The 23,587-nt window shown below is 40.9% G+C and overlaps 1 protein-coding gene across 1 annotated transcript; it reads right to left on the bottom strand.

The window, feature by feature from the left end:
* Positions 1–2,728: 2,728 nt before the first annotated feature.
* On the bottom strand, positions 2,729–3,283 carry LOC138896306 (uncharacterized). The gene has a single exon (XM_070181105.1). It carries the CDS (start codon positions 3,281–3,283, stop codon positions 2,729–2,731), a length of 555 nt encoding a protein of 184 aa, XP_070037206.1.
* Positions 3,284–23,587: the final 20,304 nt, after the last annotated feature.

Genomic DNA, 23,587 nt, shown 5'->3' with positions numbered 1-23,587 from the left:
GTCCGGCGAAACTTCATGTTTCCCGACGAAGTTTCGCTTTTTGCTCAACAATTAAATTTTGTGACTTAGAATCTTAATCTTAACCAGATGCGGCTAGATTCGAGCAGATATGATCGAAAATAACAAGTTTTGGCGACCTTTATGCGTCGATGTCGTCTTCTCCTCGTTTTGTCTTTTCATTTTTGTCTACAGATTATAGATCTAAAAACATATGGTGAAACTCCACCATTATTTAATCCGGTCAAAATTTTGTTTTCCGACAACTTTGTGGTTTAGTCGAATTTTGGTGTTTCCGCAACCTTCATGCTTCTGTTCATTGGTTGTTATGATTAAGCCCCATTTTTTGTTCATTTACGTTGGATCTAAATTGGTTGTTCATTGGTGTTTCCCTTCATTTGCTGCTCTAGTTTATTTACTAATGATTTTATTGGTAATGTATTGTAACGATCCGACTTTGTCGTTTTAAGAATTAATGCCCCGTTCAACGATTTCAGGTCCCGGGCAACTTCATAATATGTATTATGACTTGCGGGTGTGGTCGAATTTGATTTTCGAAAGATTTAGAATTTAATTGAAAGAGAAATTCTCATTTTGAAGTTTAAATGGAAAGAGTTGATCAAATAGTTGACTTTTGAGCAAACGACCTCGGAATAGAACTTTGATAATGTCAATAGTTTCGTATGGTGATTTTGGACTTAGGTGCATGTTCAGATTTGTATTTGGAAGTCCGTAGGACAATTCGATGCATTTTGGCGAAGTTGAAAAATATACGATTTTCGGAAAGTTCGATCGATAGTTGAATTTTTGATAACGAGGTCGGAATCCAATTCTAGAAATTGGAATAGGTCTGTTATGTCACTTGTGACTTGTATGCAAAATTTAAGGTCAATCGGACTTGATTCGATAGGTTTCGGCATCGAATGTTGAAGTTGGAAATTTCATAATAGACTCAAGTTTCAAGTGAGTTCGCACAAGACCTAGCTTCAAACGAGCATACCTCTCTTGATATGAAGAATGTTATGGTGTGTTACCTATCAAAAGAAAGGTTTATGTATCTAGTTTCTAACGCTTCAAACAGTTCGTCATTTGGACACTCTTACAAGAAGTTATGACCAAATTACCAAAGGCTGGAAAAATGCGATTCTGCGACCAATTCTGCGATCGCAAAATCGTTATGCGATCACGAAACTGCTTCTGCGACCGCAAAACTGGTCGCGGAATAGACCAGAACAGCCGAGTTCTGGGCACCGATTTTGTGATCAATTATGCGGCCCGGATACCCATTCTGCGGTCTATTATGCGACCGCAGACCTACTTTCGGAGTTTTAATTTTTCTATTTTCATAACCCGACCCCATTTTGATAAATAGGCTTTGGGGCTTATTTTGGGGTATTTTTCTGAGGGTTTTAGAGAGAGGTAAGAAGCATTTTAGAGAGAGAAGGAGGGAACCTAACATTCTAATCATCCAATCTTCAAGAATCAAGAAAGCTAATCACAAGATCTTCATCTAAGAGGTAAGATTCAACCCCTAGTCTTCAATTTCGAGTTTGGGGTAAAAGATTGGTGATTGGGAGTATGATTCTTGGGTGTAAGAATATTATGTATATATGCTTGTACCAATAAGGTTTGTAGGAAGATTGTTGAGATCAAATAAGTAAAGATTGGGTTGTGGAATGAAGGAAATCTTGTAGAAAAACTTTGTAATCAAATTTGCACACCTAGTGTTTGATAAAATGTTCAAATGAGCTGAAACCATGAAAATCTTCCTAATTATGATTCACTTTTGTTATGCTTCTAAGTAGATTGAAGTTTCTAGAATTTTCAGAACCTCGTAGTAATGTAAGGAATGCTCAAGAAAGATTGGAGCCGTCCGGAGGTCAATTCAAGCAAGAAGGCAATTTTAAAATATCAGTTGGAGGAATTTCCCCTTAGTCACTGAGTCTTAAGTACAAATTGTGTAATTGAAAATCATCTACAAACGATGTCAAAACCTATCAAATCTCGTCTGAATGACCTCAAACTTTGCCCACATGTCGATAATGACACAACAAACCTACTCTGACTTCCGGAATTCCATTCCGGGTCCGATATCAAAATTTTCACTGCCGACAAAAATCGCAAAAATTCCAATTTTCACAAATTCAAGCCTAAATCTACTACAAACCTCCAAAACACTATCCGGACACGCCCCTAAGTCCAAAATCACCTTACGAAGCTAACAGAGTCATAAAACTTCAAATACGAGGTGGTTACACATAAGTCGACATCCGGTCGACTTTTCCAACTTAAGCTTCCCAATAAGAGACTAAGTGTCTCAATTCATTTCAAAACCAATGCAAACTCTCTCGGTAATGCAAAAGAGCAGAATAAGATAAGGGGGAAATAATTAATAAGGGATCGGGGCTGTAACTCTCAAAATGACTGGCCAGGACGTTACATCCTTCCCGTCTAAAAACAATTGTTCGTCCTCAAACGAGCATAAAGACATACCTGAAGCCGTGAAAATATGAGTATAACAGTTGCGCATATCCTGCTCGGTCTCCCAAGTCAACTCCTCGACTCGCTGATCCCTCCACTGGACCTTTACCGAAGCAATGTTCTTTGACCTTAGTTTTCTGACCTGCCTGTCCAAGATAGCCATTGGCGTGTTGGGGAGGTTGCTTGACCGGGTTGTGTCTCACGACACCTATGAACCTAGAACTCTGATACCAACTTGTCATGATGCAATTTATCCCTCCGTGAACCATCGTGATGGCAAGTACTGAGGCGGACCGCGAGAACCAAAATACCAGCTAGAAGCACCCGATACATATGAACCCTGAATTGAAGGAGCACGGGATGAACTCTGAGCTAGAAGGGCACTGAGAGATGATTGACTCTGACGAGCACTATATGAACCATGGCTGGATGATGCACCACGGTGAACTAGACGAGCCATCTGAGCGGGCTTATAAGGACGACCTCTACTGTGGTAAGGCTGTCCCCCAGAATGAACACCACTAGGACCACCCGAACCTCGAGGCCTCTTGGCCTCCCTCTCCTGACTACAGACCATCTCTATCTGTCGAGTAATATCGACCACCTCATCGAAAGTAGCACCAGATACCCTCTCTCGAGTCATAAGCAAACGCAACTGATATGTGAGGCCATCAATGAACCTCCTAATCCTCTCCCTATCCGTGGGAACCAACCAAACTACGTGACGGTCCAACTCAAAAAATCTTATCTCGTACTGAGTCACAGACATGCCATCCTGACATAGCTGCTCAAACTGTCTACGCATCTCCTCCCTGCAAGACTAGGGCACGAACTTCTCCTAGAAGAGAACAGAGAACTCATGCCATGTAAGTGGTGCTGCACCGACTGGCATACGCCTCGCTTAAGCCTCCCACCATCTGAAGGCAGCCCAATAAACTAAAAAGTAGTGAATGAGACCCCACTGTCTCCAGAATACCTGCCGTGCGAAGAATTCGCTGTCCAAAAAGTCCTGGGCATCTTCAAACTCAACCCCACTGAATTCTAGAGGCTGGAGCCTCCCAAATCTCTCTAGTCTCCTTTGCTCATCATCAGTCATAACGGGACCCACCTGGGCCTGAGTAACTACAATCGGTTGGGCTGATAGTATCCCCGGTGTCTGAAGTCCCTGTATCACCTACTCTGGATTATAGGCGGCGGGAGTCTGAGTACCTCCCCTGGCCTGAGAAGTGGCTGCCATGGCCGGAACAGAAACTTCCTGAGCAAGGCCGGTGCAAACAGTCAATATCTGCGCTAAAGCCTCCTGAAGGCCTGGAATCATAATAGGTACAACTGGGGCCTAAGATGGTCCCGGTGGCTCAACAACATCTGTAACCTACTACTGAGCTGGAGCAACTGGTGGATCTACAGGTGCTGCTCTAGCTGTTGTACGAGCTGTACCTCTTCCCCCACCGCGACCCCTAACGCGACCTCGACCTCTCGTGGCCCTAGTTGGTGGTACTGGTGGCTGGTCATCCTTCCCGGTAGCACGTCTCCTCACCATCTGTAAGAGAATAGAATAACATAAATTTAGTGACCGGAATCAACAAATTCGCACTACAAGAATACAAGAATGTGAAGTTTCCTAAGGGTTCGGCAGCCTTTCGAAGATAAGTACAGACGTCTCCGTACCGATCCGCATGACTCTACTAAACCTGCTCATGACTCGTGAGACCTACGTAACCTAGGCTCTGATACCAACTTATCACGACCCAAAATTTAGTGTGTTGTGATGGTGCCTAACGTGGTACTAGGCAAGCCCACACTTCAAAATACTTCCAACACTTTTAAATGAAAAGTAAGAATAACACTGGTTTAAATCATCAAAACCCTCAAAACTGGATAAAAGGTCAAAAGCCAATACGGAAATTCCTAACATCGGGGTGTCACTGAGTACATGAGCGTCTATACAACACAAGTCTAGAAATACTGTCCATGAAAGACTAAAACTAAATACATAAAGCTGAAAGATAGGGAATGAGAGACAAGGTCTGCGAATGCTGGGCAACTACCTTGGAATCTCCAAACGATCAAGTTGTGCAAAGAGATCAACACCCACAGTGTCCCGAAATACCCGGATCTGCTCACGAAGTGCAGGGGTATAACGTGAGTACAACCAACTCAGTAAGTAACAAGACTAAATAATGGACTGAAAGTAGTGACGAGCTTCACAGATATAGTTCAATTACAGAAATTACAACATAGAAAGATAGGCATGCTTTTAAGTTCAACAGTTAAACTCAGTGCAAGTAAGATAGATCAATTATGAATGATATGAGGAATACGACCTCTCTACATATACATGCCAATGTACATGCTGTATGTAATGCACCACACTAGAAGCTTCGTGCACTCACACTTTCGGAATACTCAATCACTAAATACTATATATGGCCAATCCAGCCCAAGGAAGATCCATCCCTAAATATAAATGATTCAGGCAATATTCATGCGCAGAGAAGATCCATCCCTCAATATAAATCAACTGCGCTCACTGTGGGTGTGCACACTCCGGAGGGGCTCCTTCAGCCCAAGAGCTATAACAAACCAATCATGGCATAAATCAATAAAATATGCTGCGGCGTGCAGCCCGATCCCATGAATATCCTCACAATCAGGTCCTCGGCCTCAATTAGTCATCAACCTCTCCAGTCTCTCGGCTCTCATTAATCATGATAATCAGCCTAAACAACAATGATATAGTGTATCAATAATGAACAATAGAGACTGAGATGTAATATGCAAGTAAAACTATGACCGAGTACAAAACAACAATATAACAACTAATTTAATGTGTACACGACATATGTTGGTCCCTACAATGCCAATACATGGTTTAAACATGATTTCTAACATCATTTGCAGTTCAATTTCTATAACACATGGAGAATATACAGATAACAATAGATTCTTTTCAAATATTCAGTTCTATGGAATTGACCAAGTCATAATTCCTATGGTGCACTCCTACATGCCCGTCACCTAGCATGTGCGTAACCTCAAAACCAATCACATGACACATATTACGGGGTTTCATACCCTTAGAACAAAATTTAGAAATATTACTTACCTCAAACCGTGCAAATCCCCACTCCAACACGCTCTTGCCTCGTGAATCAGCCTCCAAATGCCTCGAATCTAGCCACAAACAGTTCGATACAATCAAATGAGCTAAAGGATTTAATTCCATAAGAAAAATACTAAGTTATTAATCAAAAGTCAAAAGTCGACTCAAAAGCCGCCCCCCGGGGCCCATGTCTTGAAATCCGATAAAAGTCACAAAACCCGAAATCCCATCCAACCACGAGTCCAACCATACCAAATTTATCAAAATCCGACACCAAATCGCCACCCAAAATCCCAAATCAAACTTTCCAAATCCCTAGCCTCAAATTTCCAAATTCCACCTTAAATACACACAAACTTGGTGGGAAATTCAATAGAGAAACATGATTATTGATTAAAACTGAACACAAGTGACTTACCTCAAGAAACCCCTCGAAATTCCTCTCAAAAATTGCCAAATCCCTCGCTTGAGATGTACAAAATGAAGAAAAATTGCGAACCCTTGAATTTAAATGTTCTGTCCAGCCTTTTCGCTCATGCGAACACTTAACTGCATTTGCGGTTTCGTTTTTGGTGAAAACCCACCGCTTCTGCAATTTTGCCAAGGTTGCACTGCCTCCGCTTCTGCAATCGCCCTTCCGCTTCTACGGACCAGCTTCTGCGAGAAGCAGTCCACTTCTGCGGACACCAGCATATCTGCGACCCCCCGTCCGGATCTGCGATCAAGCAGGTGCAAAATTTCCCTCGCACCTGCGGCCACTGCCCCACTCTCTCCTTTCGGCTTCTGCACTGCTGTGCTCGCTTCTGCGAGCTGTCACCTGCAATCAAAAATCAGCAGGTGCAATTACGCCAGCAGACTCCTTCCTTCAACAATGCACTAAGTCTCGTTTTTGATCTGTTAACCATTCGAAATCAATCCGAGACCCCCGGGACCTCATCCAAACACACCTACAAGTCCTAAAACATGATATGAACTTAGTCGAGCTCTCAAATCACCTCAAACAATATCAAAAATACGAAATCGCATCCCAATTCAAGCCTATTGAAACTAAAAAAATTTCAACTTCTACAAACGACGCCGAAACCTATCAAATTACGTCCGATTGACCCAAAATTTTGCACAAAAGTCACAAATGACACCACGAACCTATGCCAACTCCCGGAACTCCAATCCGAGCCCGGTAACCACAAAGTCCACTCTCGGTTAAACTTTCAAAATTCTAATTTTTGCCATTTCAAGCCTAATTCAACTATAGACCTCCAAATCACAATTCGGACACGCTCCTAAGTCCAAAATTACCCAATGGAGCTAACAAAATCATCAAAACTCCATTCTGGAGTCGCTTACACATAAGTCAATATCCGGTCAACCTTTTCAATTTAAGCTTCCAACCATGAGAATAAGTGTCTTAATTCATTCCGAAATTTCTCCAAATCCGAACCGACTACCCCGACAAGTCACATAACAGCTATAAAGCATAAAATAAGTAGTAAATGGGGGAACGAGGCTGCAACTCTCAAAACGACCAATCGGGTCGTTACAATAAGGTTTCAATCCGTTGATTAAATCAAACACATTAATCATTTTCCATGACAAAGACAGAAGAAGATTGTTACATTATTATTCGTGTGGCCAATGGTCATCTCCCAAAAAACAATTCACCATTTGTATTATTCCAAATAAACAACTTTTCCATTGAATGTTTTCACCAATATTAGCTAGAATGTTTTGAGTTAAAAATTGTGATGCCTGTGTAGGATGTGAATATGCTATATTTGATTATATATATATCAATTTATTTTTGGTTGAAAATAGTGTTCGCATTCATTAATATATTAATCTTCATACGCTAAATTTGAATTTTTGTTGTGACAAGGTAAACAATATGATCTAATTATTATTCCTGAATTATTATTTGCTGTGAATATGCCAACATGGCGGGTACGGAAAGGGGAAATGGAGAAGATAATTACAAGGTGAAGAATGGATCCTTCACCAACAAGATGTAAGTTTCACGGTAAAAGCACGGAGTCAATTAAATAAGTTACAAAGATTCCCTAAGTTATGGTTTCATGTCTACTAATTGTTGCAATCTTATTGAAATTTTACAAATAGATTTAAGTATGCATTGAAATATTGGATTCAGATAAATTCCGCAACATAAAGCTAAATCCGCCAAAATATTAAAAGTTAAACAGCCCGGGTAATCTTTGAAAGAAGAGAGTTATTAAATTATAACTTAAAAGTTTCTTGTTGCGAGAAGTAGTTATTAATCTTCAAGTCTATGCTTGTATGACTTCTAAATACATTTTGAAGGTGTGGTTATTGTCACGACCCGAAATTCCCACTTTCGGATCGTGATGTTGCCTAACATTTTACTTGCTAGGCAAGCCAACGTTAGAATGATATTAACCAATTTTTAAATAATCTGTAAATTTATTAATAACAAAGAAATAAATGCGGAAGTAAGGTTTGAAATATAGTGATTAATCCATAAAAATAAACAACAGTGTATAACTACCATCTCAGAATTGGTGTCACAAGTGCACGAGCTTCTACAATAAATACAAATAAAGGTCTCAATAAAATAAAGCTGTCTGAAAATAAACACACAGCTAAAGTAAAGTAGACGGGGACTTCAGAACTGCGAACGCCGTGCAGTTATACCTCAAGTCTCCTCTAAGTAGCTGAAATTCGAACAAGTCTAAGGTACGCCGCTGGGACCCACTCCAAAACCTGCACAAGAAGTGCAGAGTGTAGTATCAGTACAACCGACCCCATGTACTGGTAAGTGCTGAGCCTAACCTTGACGAAGTAGTGACGAGGCTAAGGCGAGTCACTTACATTACCTGTACGCAATATTAGTAACAACAACAATAATAGAAATAAATCAGGTAACTCGTTTATAATAATTTAAGCCAACTCAGCAGTCATAACCAATTATAATTTCCATCAATTCTGTTGCAGCGTGCAACCCGCTCTAACAATATATTCACATTCAATTCTATTGCAGCGTGCAACCCGCTCTCACAATATATTCACATTCGGTTCTGTTGCGGCGTGCAACCCGCTCCTCCAATATATTCATTTTAATCAAGTCTGTTGCGGCGTGCAACCCGATCCCCCAATATATATATATATATATATATATATATATATATATATATATGTCGACTTTTAAATAAGTCTGTTGCGGCGTGCAACCCGATCCTCCAATATATTCATTATAATTAATTTTGTTGCGGCGTGCAACCCGATCCTCCAATATATTCAATATAATCAATTCTGTTGCGGCGTGCAATCCGATCCTCTAATATATTCATTATAATCAATCCTGTTGCGGCGTGCAACCCGATCCTCCAACATATTCATTTACCAATTCTTATAGAAGAAATTTTTTCCATAAATGTAACAATTAATATAAAATTGTAAGACAACAAGCATACAATAATTATGATTTAATTATGAAACAAACAAAGACAAATAGCAAATTATCATGAAAATCAGAGAGAAAATATGCAGTTTAATATTTAATATACTAAATGTCAAATAATAATTAAGGCACATAATTCAAATAGCATGTAGCAATTAATGCATGAATTAAAGAATTAATATTTGACAAAGAATAGGAGAGAAATAATTATTATAATAATTAATTCATGATTTAAAATAATTTATGATTTTTCAAGTAAGCAGGCAAACAATTAGTTTGACGACGTATAGACACTCGTCACCTCGCCTATACGTCGTTCACATGCAATTCACATAACAAATAATTTAAGGGTTCTATTCCCTTAAGTCAAGGTTAACAACAACACTTACCTCGCTTTACAAATTTCAATCAATTACTCGACCACATCTTTTTCTTTTAAATTTGTCTTCAAAAGCTTCAAATCTATTCATAAACAATTCAATATACTCAATACGAATCATAGGAATTAATTTCATATGAATTTACTAATTTTCCGGATAAAATCTAAAATTTATTAAAATATTCGGCAGTGGGTCCCACGTCTCAAATCTCAGAAAAACTTACGAAATCCGAACACCCATTCTGAAACGAGTTCAACCATATAAAATTTATCCAATTCCGATGTCAAATGGACCTACAAATCTTAAATTTTCGTTTTTGGAAGATTTTATAAAAATCTGATTTTTCTTCCCTAAATTCACGAATTCATGATGTAAATGAGTATGGATTCATGAAATATAATCAATATAGGATAAGGAACACTTACCCCAATGTTTTACCGTAAAAATCGCCCAAAAATCACCTTACCCGAGCTCAAAAAATGGAAAAGGGTTGAAAATGGGACGAATTCCATTTTCCAGAACATAAGTTCTGTTTCTTGAACTTTTGCACTTCGCGAACACGGTCAGTGCCTCGCGTTCGCGAAGCACATATTTGTGATGTCCAATTTTACTCTTCGCGAATGCGAGGGCTACCTCGCGAACGCGATGCTTGCCTGTCTTGGCCTTCGCGAACGCGAGATGCCCTTCGCGAACACGAAGGCCATTTTCTTGGCCAACCCCTTTCCTTTCGCGAACGCGAGGCTTCGATCGCGAACGCGAAGCTTTGCACCTCGACCCCTTCGCGAACGCGTTCCCTCTTTCGCGAACGCGAGGCTTTGATCGCGAACGCAGCTTTGCACCTCGACCCCTTCACGAATGCGTTCCCTCTTTCGTGAACGCGAAGCATAATTTCGTCTGTCTCCAATTTCTTCTTCGCGAACGCGAGACCCCTCTCGCGAACGCGAAGAAGGATACCAGAAGAAGATTTCTATAGTTTTTCCATGTCCAAAAATGATCCGTTAACCCTCCGAAACTCACCCGAGCCATCGGGGTTTCAAACCAAACATGCACACAAGTCCAAAAACTTCATACGAACTTGCTCCCGCGATCAAATCACCAAAATAATACCTAGAACTACGAATCGGACACCAAATCAAAGGAAACTTTCAAGAAAACTTTTAAAACCTTTATATTTACAACCGGACGTCCGAATCACGTCAAATCAACTCTGTTTCTCACCAAATTCGGCAGACAAGTCATAAATATTATATTGGACCTATACCTGGCTCCGGAACCAAAATACGGACCCGAGGTCAATAAATCCAACATCAGTAATTTCTTAGAAATCATTAAGCTTTCAAGCTTTTAATTTTTCATCAAAATTTCATATCTCGGGTTAGGGACCTCGGAATTCGATTCCGGGCATACGCCCAGGTCCTAAATCACAATACGGATCTATCAGAATTGTCAAAATACTGATCCGGATCCATTTGCTCAAAATGTTGATCAAAGTTATCTTAGTTTAGTTTTAAAGCTCTATTTCCCATTTTAATCCATTTTTTACATAAAAACTTTCCGAAAAATTTTACGGACTGCGCACGCAAGTCGAGAAATGATAAATGATATTTTTTAAGGTCTTAGAATATAGAATTACTTATTAAATTTTAAGATGACATTATGGGTCATCATAGTTATATATTGCATATGGGACCAAGTCTTTCTAAGATCTTGTTAAACATTATTTTATGTGAAAATGTGTCAGCCCCCACGTAATAAATTAAGAAGTTTATCTGCTTCTCTTAGTACATTCTTTGTTGTTTAATCCTTTTTTGCTTATAAACAGTGCTAATGGAGTGAGCTATACGACTAATTAATCAAATTGTACGCTTGGCTCAGGGAGCGTGTTACTTTTCAAAACTTACCTTATATTATTAAAGAAAGGGAAAGGACTTTTTAAAAAATTTAAATTGTTTCAACTGTGAAATATTTTTAAAGATTTTTACACCCCTAAAAAATAACATTTAATAGTCTTATAATAAATTACTAAAGTTTTTGTCTAAATTACTCTTTATCTCTCTCTTAAAAGTTTTACTTTACTAACGCTCCATAAGGATAAGTTTGAAAAAGTAATAAATACTTCTTGTGTGGCTGAAATGTTAATAAGTATATATTTCAAAATAACTTCAACTTAAGAGTGTACTATGTAAAATATGACCCACGTATGGTTTATAAATATTTTGGTTTAATAAATATATTTTATTAAAATTAATATTTGGATAAAATTAGGAAAAGTTAATTATAGTTATAACTCCCCACTAACCCACTTTGATGGAAAATGGATATTAATAGTCACTCTCTCTGCCTATTAAAAGAAGAATAGCATAACTCCATCATATTCTATTTTGAAAAGAACACAGAAAATGTAAAGAGAGAGAAGTACTGATTTTCTCAAGAACAGCAACTCTGAAGAAGTCTTCCGCTCAATATTATCAAGAAAACACATCATGAATTCAGGTAAGTTTTCTTTATTGAAGTTATTGTATATGTATTTTATGTGTAAATCATATAGTTCCACGATTCTAAATAATTAATTGGATTTTATATAGATTATGTATGAAACCACAATCTAGAACATGAAAAATCATTACATGTGGTATCAACAGCCCATGTTTAGGAACTAATGATTTTCCATTAAAATTAACGTTTTCTCAATTTTGTGAACCTTAATTATGTATTTAAGGAATTTCACAATTATTGTCAATAGTAATAGCGAAGCAGATGTAAATTGATTTTATGTGTTGATAACCAATAGTATATTTGATTATCATCTGATTTCATGATCCTGTCAGTGCTGTGGTGTGATGACCCGAGCAGTAGTTTTGAGGATTAGCGTCTCGTTCGGTGGCTTAAGGTCTCGAGCAGCTTCATATTATGTGTTATGACGTGATTTCGGATGATTCGGGATTGATTTGGAAGAAGGATTCTTGTTTTAGAAGTTTAAGCTGTAAGAGTTGACCGGAGTTTGACTTTTATATAGACGACTCCGAAATAGCATTTTGATGGTTCCAATAGCTCCGTATGGTAATTTTGGTCTTAGGAGCGTGTCTAGATATTGATTTGGAGGTCCGTAGGTCATTTCGACATGAATTGGCGAAAGTTGGAAAAATGGAAGATTTTGAAAAGTTTGACCGAGAGTTGACTTTATTGATGTCGGGGTCGAATCCCGATTTTAGAAGTTGGAATAGGTCTGTACTGTCATTTATAACTTGTGTGCAAAATTTGAAGTCAATCAGAGTTGGTTTAGTATGAATCGACATTAGTTTTGGAATTCGGAAGTTCATAAATTTTTTAGGCTTGAATCGATGCGCGATTCGTGATTCTAATGTCGTTAGAGGCAATTTGAGTCTTCAAGCAAGTTCGTATCATGTTTTGAGACTTGTTAGTATACTTGGTTGGAGTCCCATGGGGTTCGGGTGAGTTTCAGATAGGTTTGGATTGTGCCGCGCTCTTATTTGATATCTCGGCGTCGTTTCTTTTGGCATAAAGGGTACTACATTATGCAAAGAACCTTTGATTTATGATTCCATTGAACCATCAGATCCGTATCATAATTACAGAACTATAGCAACAAGAATCGTCGCATTCCGAGGTCGTATGAAAGAGTTATGCCCATTTCCGTATCAGGAAAGACTGCTGTTTTTCTGGTATTTGAGGGAATAGATGCAAATCGCAGGTGTTAAATGCGACTTGCCTAGAGAGGTTTCTAAAAATGGGGGTTTCACCATTTTTAATATAATTAGAGTTTGGGAGCTCGGATTTGGGCGATATTTGAAGGGTTCTTCACCTGTTTGATTGGGATAAGTATTCTTTATCCGAAATTGATTATATTTCATGATTCCATAATCGTTTTCATCAGTAAATTAGTAAATTGAATGGAAGAAAATGGGAATTTTATATAAATCTTTCAAAAATATAAAATGAGGATTTGAAGGGTGATCCAATATCGGAAATTGATAATTTTGGTATAGTTGGACTCGTTATCGAATGGGTGTTCAGATTTTGTAAATTTTGTGGGGTTCCGAGGTGCGGGCTCGGGGTTGACTTTTTAGATTTTATTAAATATTGAAGCTTTATTATCTGGAATTGTTTCCTATGAGTTTTATTTATGATTTGAAGTTATTTTGGCTAGATTTGAGCCGTCTGGAGGTTGTTTCACTCGAGAAGGTCATTTTAGAGTATCAGTCTAGCTTCTTTGAGTTAAGTAACTTACCTAACTTTGTATGGGGGAATTAACCCTAGGATTTGAGTCATTTGTGCTAATTGTATCATATGAAGGCCTTGTACGCGAGGCGACGAGTACTTACTTGGGCTTAATTGTGAAAATTTGACCGTTAGGGCTCTTAGGTTCTTATGTTCATTAGATATGAAGTTATTTTGTCACGTTAAATCCCCCATTTACTAAATTCACCCTTACTTATCTTATTTGGAATTAATTGATTCATGTTCTACCCTTATTGCCAATTAAACTCTTATGTGAACCTTAATTGAAGTTATTATTATCTCTTCTGTAATTGCTTAACCTTAATTGAAGTTATTAGTATCTCTTCCGTAATTGTTTAACCTTAATTGAAATTACTATTATCTCTTCCGTAATTGCTTAGCCTTAATTGAAGTTTGTTATCCCTTTCATTGTTAACGTATTCTTATTTTGGGTCATTGATTCATGCTATCTCTCTTATCGTCGAATTGTACTTTTGCAGAATCATTGTTACACATTATCTCTTCCTTGTGAGCTATTCTTGTTGAGACCATTATTCCCTGTTGTGTCTTTCTTTGTGAGCTCGTTCTTCCGTTTCTTTGTGTTATGAAATTCTTGTGTTGATTTACTTGCCGTATTCTCATGTTATTGTTGTTGTTGCTGTTGTACTCAATGTTGTTGAGCCGAGGACTATGCGTGGTTGTGGTTTTAAAACTGTTTTGAGGAAATGTTGTGGCATATGGGCATATGTTGTGAGTGTCATTTTATTGTGTTGTTATGTTTTGGCACACGTGGTATTGTTGTGAGGATTGTCGGGTGTTCGCACGTGAGTTGTCCGTGTTATTGTTATTATTGATATTTGTACATGCGGCGTGACAAGGAAAGCTATATATATGGGTTTGCACATGTGGCGAGACAAGGTAAAAATATTATTGTGCGCGTGCAGCAAGATAAGACGGGTATTTATTTTATTATTGTGCACATGGCGAGACAAGGTGGGCTATCTCGGGGAATGATTTGTGATGGCCTGGGGGCATTGTTATTGTTGATGTTTGTGTAGTGGTGTGCCTACCTTGTGTGAGTTATACCTTGTACATTTTGTGGTGATCGTTTCGTATGTGCCATTCATTGGCTCTACTCTTACTTGTTGACTTGAGTGGTGATAGAACACTTGCACAAGCATACACGTAATTAATCACCCATGTCGGTTTAAGAAGATGAATCCTGATGTTATTGACCATTTACATGTACTCTGATTTACTTGTCTTCTCTTGGAGAGTTGTTCTCTTGGCACGTGAGTTGTCCATGCAGTCATGAGTCATTGTTATTGTTGGTACGTAAATTGTCCGTGCAGATATTAGGTATTGTTACTCCCTTGGCATGTGAGTCGTCCGTGCGGTTATGAATTGTAATATGGGCACAAGATTCTAAGTAATTAGGGTTCATGAGTTGGGACCCGTAATTTGAGATTATGAGGTTTGGTACCTCGTGAAAATTCTCGAATAAATGTGGTGTAAAAGCGGTTGTTGTTATTGAGTTGTTACTTGTTTTTCTTTATTTGGTTTAACCGGACTTAAACTGTATTCAGCTTACTCTACAACATTATTACCTATTTGCTTCCTGTTGCTAATTGTTATTTCTAGTGTTTCATTGCGAGTATTGTCTGTCACGACCCAAACTAACCCCTGTCGTGATGGCGCCTATCGTGAAACTAGGCAATCCGGCTCATTTCCAAAACAAACCGATATTTAACATAAAAACCTTCGTAAAGGAGTTCAAATAAAAATAAAAGTGCGGAAGGAAAAGCCCGACATCGGGGTGTCACTAGTCATGAGCATCTACTACAAACAGTCTAACAATATCAAGGCTAACTCAGCCTGGAAAATGACTAAATACAACTAGAGGAAGATAAGAGGGAGAAGAGCAGGGGATGCGATCGCCAAACAACTACCTTGCTATCTCCAAGAAAATCTGCAACCAGAACAATCAATAACCGCTACCATGTCCAGCTACACCTGAATCTGCACACAAAGTACAGAGAGTAACGTGAGTACACCAACTCAGTAAGTAATAACAATAAATAAAGACTGAGCAGTAGTGACGAGCAATAAAGCATATAACATTCATATCGGGAAATCTTAGTAAAATACCATATGCTTTTAAAATCAGGGTTTGAATCAAAACATCTCGTTTAACCCAGTTCTAGTAAAAAATCATTTAGAGATATTTTTCAACAGTTTTCAGACAGAGGAAGAATGCATAGGTGACCAAAAATGATGAAATCATAAACAGCCCCTCGGGCAAAACATCACTCATATACATCCCCTCGGGCAAACCTCACAGTCACTCGTGCCACTCGGGCATACCTCATAATCACTCTTGCCACTCGGGCATACCTCACAATCACTCATACCTCCCAGTCACTCAGCACTCGCACTCAGTAAGTACCTGCGCTCACTGGGGGTGTGTACAGACTCCAGAGGGGCTCCTTCAGCCCAAGCGCTATAATCTGCACGGACAATTCACGTACTATACGGACAACTCACGTGCTATAATAATAAAGTATGTTGCAGGCGGACAGCCTCGATCCACACTCATCCTCACAAATCAGGCTCTCGGCCTCACTCAGTCATAAACTTCTCAAGCTACTCGGGCATTTCAGTAAAATAGGGCATTCGGCCCAAAATATTTATATGCATCAAAATGGAGTCATAAGACTGAGTTATGCGGTAAACAAGTATAAATATGACTGAGTATTGATTTTCAATTGAAAACAATGAGAGGATGGCAAGAAAAAGCCCCTAAGGGTCCAAACAGCACTGGCGCAAGGCCCGAACATGGCATTCAGCCCAATTTACAGAAACTCTTTCTAAAACATATAAGTATCATATAGTTTCATCAAAATATGCAACTTTACAGTTGCTACGGGACGGACTAAGTCACAATCCCCAACAGTGCATGCCCACACGCCCCTCACCTAGTATGTGCGTCACTAAAAATAGTAGAATGATACAAAATCCGGGGTTTCGTACCCTCAAGACTAGATTTACAATCGTTACTTACCTCAAGTCGTGAAATTCTTATTCTGCAATGTCCTTTCCTCGTGATTTGGTCTCCAAACGCCTCGAATCTGGTCATAAATAATTCGTTTCAGTCAATAAAATTTATTGGAATTAATCCCATAAGAAAATAATAATTTTCCATAAAAATCTGAAAATTACCTCAAAAATCGCTTGTGGGGCCCACGCCTCGGAACTCGACAAAAGTTACAAAATGCGGAAGCTCATTCAACCACGAGTCTAACCATACCAATTTTACCAAAATCCCACCCCAACTCGACCCTCAAATCTTCAATTAAACCAAGAGGGTTTTCAAATTTTCCCAACTCAATTCACCAATTAAATGATAAAAACAACCATGGATTCGGGTAATTTAATCAATATTGAGTTAAACTCTCTGCCCAGACATTTGCTCTACGCGATCGCGAACATTCCCACGCGATCGCGAAGAACAATTTCCATCACCCAAATTTTACTCTACGCGATCGCGATGCACAACATCACAGACATACGCAATCGCGGACTGGTCCACGTGATCGCGAAGAACAAAACGCGTGACTTCTACTCTGCTCCACTTACTCTACGCGAACACAACCTTCGTCATGTGTTCGCGAGTCACAAAATTCCAGAGCTACGCGATCGCGAAGCACAAATTGCCACTACTTCACATTAACCCTACGCGATCGGAGATATCCCCACGCGATCACGTAGAACAAAAATCCTCACTGACCAACTTAGCCTACGCGATCGCAAACGCATTCACTCGATCGCGTAGAAGGAAAACATTATCAGATACCAGAAAATTCCAGCAGCTATTCAAGTCCAAATTTTTGATCCGTTAACCATCCAAAACTCACCCGAGCCCCTCGGGACATCAACCGAATATACCAACAAGTCCTAAAATATCATACAGACTTAGTCGAACCCTCAAATCACCTCAAACAATGCTAAAACCATGAATTACACCCCAATTCAAGCCTAATGAACTTTGAAATTTCTAATTTCTAGAAACGACTCCGGAACCTATCAAATCACGTTCAATTGACCTCAAATTTTGCATACAAGTCATAAATGACATAACAGAGGTATTCCAATTTTTAGAATCAGATTCCGACCTCGATATCAAAAAGTCAACCCCCCGGTCAAACTTCTCAAAATATTAAACTTTCGGCATTTCAAGCCTAATTCCTCTATGGACCTCCAAATAATATTTCGGACACGCTCCTAAGCCCAAAATCACCATACGGAGCTATTGGAATTATCAAAATTCGAATCCGAGGTCGTTTACACATAGGTCCATATCCGGTCCACTTTTCTAACTTAATTTTTCAATTATGAGACTAAGTGTCTCATTTTACTCTGAGTTCCTTCCGGACCCGAACCAGCTAACCCGATATAACATAATATAGCTAAATAACACAAAAAGAAGTAGAAATGGGGAAAACGGGGCTATAACTCTCGAAACGACCGGCTGGGTCGTTACATCTTCCCCCTCTTAAATATCCGTTCGTCCTCGAATGGGTCTAGAAACATACCTAGAGTCTCGAATAGGCATGGATATCTGCTCTGTATCTCCCGCTCGGTCTCCTAGGTGGCTTCCTCCACAGGCTGGCCTCTCCATTGCACCTTCACTGAAGCTATATCCTTTGACCTCAACCTTCGAACCTGCCGATCCAAAATAGCCACCGGCTCCACATCATAAGTCATATCACCCTTCAACTGAACCGTGCTGAAATCCAAAACATGGGACGGATCTCCAATATACTTTCGGAGCATGGAAACATGAAACTCTGGATGCACACTCGACAAGCTGGGTGGCAAGGCAAGCTTATAAGCCACCTCCCCAATCCTCTGAAGCACCTCAAAAGGCCCAATGAACCGGAGGCTCAACTTGCCCCTCTTCCCAAACCTCATAACACCCTTCATGGGTGATACCTTCAGCAAAACCTTCTCCCCAACCATAAAAGACACATCACAGACCTTCCTATCCGCGTAGCTCTTCTACCTAGACTGCGCCGTGTGAAGCCGCTCCTGAATCAATTTCACCTTATCTAATGCGTCTTGGACCAAGTCTGTACCTAAGAGCTTAGCCTCACCCGGCTCAAACCATCCAACCCGAGATCTACACCTCCTCCCATATAAAGCCTCGTACGGAGCCATCTGAATACTCGACTGATAACTGTTGTTATATGCAAACTCCGCGAGTGGCAGAAACGAGTCCCATGAACCCCCAAAGTCAATGACACAAGCGCGCAACATGTCCTCCAATATCTGAATAGTGCGCTCAGACTGCCCGTCCGTCTGAGGGTGAAAAGCTTTGCTCAACTCAACCTGAGTACCCAACTTCCACTGCATGGCCCTCCAAAACTACGACGTAAACTGAGTGCCCCTATCTGAAATGATGGAAACTGGGACACCATGCAGGCGAACAATCTCTCGGATGTAAATCTCATCCAATCGCTCTGAAGAGTAAGTAGTGCTATCTGGAATGAAGTGCGCGGACTTGGTCAGCCGATCCACAATAACCCAAATAGCATCGAACTTCCTCGAAGTCTGTGGGAGCCCATCTACGAAGTCCATGGTGATTTGCTCCCACTTCCACTCTGGGATCTCTAATCTCTGAAGCAAGCCACCCGGTCTCTGATGTTCATACTTAACCTACTGATAGTTAAGACACCGAGCTACAAACCCAACTATATCCTTCTTTATCCGCCTCCACCAATAGTGCTGCCTTAAATCCTGGTACATCTTCGCGGCACCCAGATGGATAGAATACCGCGAGCTGTGGGCCTCCTCAAGAATCAACTCCCGAAGCCCATCTACATTAGGCACACATATCCGGCCCTACATCCTCAACACGCCGTCATCACCAATAGTCATATCCCTAGCATCACCTCTCCGAATCATGTCCTGAAGAACGAGTAAGTGGGGAGTCATCATACTAACGCTCCCTGATACAGTCATAAAGAGACGACCTGGAGACCATGCAAGCCAATACCCGACTAGGCTCCGAAATATCCAATCTCACAAGCTGGCCCGCTAAGGCCCGAACATCCAATGCCAAAGGTCTCTCTGCTGCTGGAAGTTATGCTAAACTCCCCAAACTCTCTGCCCGGCAACTCAAAGCATCGGCCACCATATTAGCCTTCCCCTAATGGTACAGAATAGTGATATTATAGTCCTTAAGAAGCTCCAACCATCTCCGCTGACGCAAATTAAGATCCTTCTGCTTAAACAGATATTGCAGACTCCGGTGATCAGTATATATCTCACAATAAACCCCATACAAATAATGACGCCAAATCTTCAAGGCGTGAACAATGGCTACTAACTCAAGATCATGGACGGGATAGTTCTTCTCATGGGTCTTCAACTGGCGCGAGGCATAGGCAATCACCCTACTCTCCTGCATCAAAACACAATCAATGCTTATCCTCGAGGCATCACAATACACGGTGTAAGAACCTGAAGCTGATGGCAGAACTAACACTGGAGTTGTGGTCAAGGAAGACTTAAGCTCCTGAAAGCTCACCTCACACTCATCCGACCACCTGAATAGAGCACCCCTTTGGGTCAATTTGGTCAAGGGCGATGCAATAGATGAAAATCCCTCCACAAAGCGACGGTAGTAACCTGCCAACCAAGAAATCTCCTAATCTCCGTGGCTAAGGATGGTCTGGGCCAACTCTGCACCGCCTCTATCTTCTTCGGATCCACCTGAATACCCTCACTGGACACCACGTGCCCCAAGAATGCTACCGAGCTGAGCCAAAACTCACACTTAGAGAACTTTGCATAAAGCTTCTCCTCCCTCAATCTCTGTAATACAATCCTCAAATGCTGAGCGTGCTCCTCCTGGCTACGAGAATACACCAGGTTATCATCAATTAATACAATAACGAATGAGTCCAAATAGGGCTGGAATACACTGTTCATCAAATGCATGAATGCTGCTGGGGCATTGGTCAGCCCAAAAGACATCACTAAGAACTCATAATGGCCATATCGGGTCCTGAAAGCTGTCTTAAGAATATCTGAATCCCGAATTTTCAGCTAGTGATAACCGGACCTCAAATAAATCTTGGAGAACACCCTCGCTCCCTGAAGCTGGTCAAATAAATCATCGATACGAGGCAAAGGATACTTGTTCTTGATTGTGACCATGTTCAACTACTTGTAATCAATACACATTCTCATGGAACCATCCTTCTTCTTCACAAATAGAACCGATGCACCCCAAGGTGACACACTAGGATGAATAAACCCCTTATCAAGGAGCTCCTAAAGTTGTTCTTTTAATTCCTTCAACTCCGCCGGTGACATACGATATGCTGGAATAGAAATGGGCTGAGTTTCCGGCACCAAAGTCAATATCCCTGTCAGGCGGCATGCCCGACAGGTCTGTAGGAAACACATTCGGAAAATTACGTACTACCGGAACAGAATCAATGGCAGGAGTCTCTACACTAACATCCCTCACGAAAGCCAAATAGTATAGACAACCCTTCTTAATCATATGTTGAGCCTTCAAATATGAAATCACCCTACTAGGTACATAATCAATAGAACCGCTCCACTCAACCCTCGGAAATCCCGGCATCGCCAACGTCATAGTCTTAGCGTGAAAATCTAGAACATCATGACATGGAGATAACCAATCCATACCCAATATCACATCAAAGTCAACCATACTGAGTAGCAAAAGGTCCACTTGGGTCTCCAGACCCCCAATAGTCACCACACATGACCGATATATACGGTCCACAATAATAGTATCGCCCACAAGAGTAGATACATGAACAGAAGAAACTAGAGACTCACGGGGCATATCCAGAAAATGGGCGAAATACAAGGAAACATATGCATACGTGGAACTAGGATCAAATAATACTGAGGCATCTCTGTGAAAAACTGAGACAACACCTGTAATCACAGCATCTGGTATGGTAGGGAGAGCATAGAAACGGGCCTGACCACCCCCTGATCTGCTTCCCCTCTAAGGCGACCCCTAGCTGACTGGGCAGGTGGTGAGGTAACTGGTGCTGTAGTCGAAGGCTGGCTCCTATACTGAGATAGACCTCCATGACGACAATTACACTGCCTCCATATATACCCAAGCTCCTCACACTCAAAATAACTCCCTGGTACTAGCGGCAGAAATTGAAGGGAACCCCTAGCACTGGGATAATTGGTAGAAGAACCTGGCATGGAAGAGCCCTGAATAGGTGGAGCACGGGACGAACTTTGAACTGGCAGGGCACTAAGTGATGAGTGGCCCTGATGAGAACTGTGAGAACCATGGCCAGATGATGCACCACGGTGAAATGGCCGAGCTGACTGAGCCTGTCTGAAATGACGACCTCTACCGTGCTGGAATTGACCCCCAAAAGAAGCACTGCTGAATCCACCCTGACCATGAGGCCTCTTGGCCTCCCTCTCAACCATCTCCTGACCATGAACCATCTCATCAAAGGTAGCACCTGAAACTCGCTCCCTGGTCATGAGCAACTGTAGCTAATAAGTGAGGCCATCAATAAACCTCATGATCCTCTCTCTGTCTGTGGGAACCAACCAGATAGCATGACGGGCCAACTCAGAGAATCGCATCTCATACTGTGTCACAGACATATCACCCTGGCAAAGCCGCTCAAACTGTCTGTCCCAAACCTCTCCAACCTAGGCTGATCATCCTCATGCATAGCAGGAACCACATAATCCAGAGCAACTACAACCGGCTGGGCTGGTGGTGCCTCTGGTGTCTGAAGTCTGTGAATAACTTACTCGGGAGTCTAAGTGCCTCCCCTGGCCTGAGAAGTGGCTGCTGCCGTTGAAATAGAGACTGCCTGATCAAGGCCGGTGCATGATGTTAGAATCTGAGCTAGGGCCTCCTGAAGGCCTGGAATCGCAATAGGCACAGGTGGTGCCTGAGATGGTGCATCAACAACTGGAACCTGGTCCTGATCTGAGACAACCAGTGGATCTGCAGGTACTGCCCCAGCTGCTGTACGGGCTACACCTCTGCCCCTACCACGGCCTCTACCGCGGCCTCTCGCGGCCCTGGCTGGTGGTACTGGTGGCTGGCCTTCCTGACCGGTAGCACGAGTCCTCACCATCTATGAGAGAATGAAACAACAGATATTTAGTTACTAGAATCAACAGATACGTACGACAAGAATTCAAGAATGTGGAGTTTCTTAAAGGTTTTGCAGCGTCTTGAAGATAAGTACAGACGTCGCCGTACCGATCCGCAAGACTCTACTAAACCCGCTCATGACTCGTGAGACCTATGTAACCTAGGATCTGATACCAATCTGTCATGACCCAAACTAACCCCTGTCGTGATGGCGCCTATCGTGGAACTAGGCAAGCCGACTCATTTCCAAAACAAACTGATATTTAACATAAAAACCTTCGTAAAGAAGTTCAAATCAAAATAAAAGTGCGGAAGAAAAAGCCCGACATCGGGGTGTCACTAGTCATGAGCATCTACTACAAAATGTCTAACAATATCAAAGCTAACTCAGCCTGGAAAATGACTAAATACAACTAGAGGAAGATAAGAGGGAGAAGAGTAGGGGCTGCGATCGCCAAACAGCTACCTTGATATCTCCAAGAAAATCTGCAACCAGAACAATCAATAACCGCTACCATGTCCAGCTACACCTGAATCTGCACACAAGGTGCAGGGAGTAACGTGAGTACACCAACTCAGTAAGTAACAACAATAAATAAAGACTGAGCAGTAGTGACGAGCAATAAAGCATATAACATTCATATCGGGGAATCTCAGTAAAATACCACATGCTTTTAAAATCAGGGTTTGAATCAAAATATCTCATTTAACCCAGTTCCAGTAAAAAATCATTTAGAGATATTTTTCAACAGTTTTCATACAGA

Source organism: Nicotiana tomentosiformis, chromosome 7 (assembly GCF_000390325.3).
Source record: "Nicotiana tomentosiformis chromosome 7, ASM39032v3, whole genome shotgun sequence".
Taxonomy (NCBI): domain Eukaryota; kingdom Viridiplantae; phylum Streptophyta; class Magnoliopsida; order Solanales; family Solanaceae; genus Nicotiana; species Nicotiana tomentosiformis.
The sequence above is the reverse complement of the archived record's forward strand: the minus strand, read 5'-3'. Positions and strand labels throughout refer to the sequence as shown.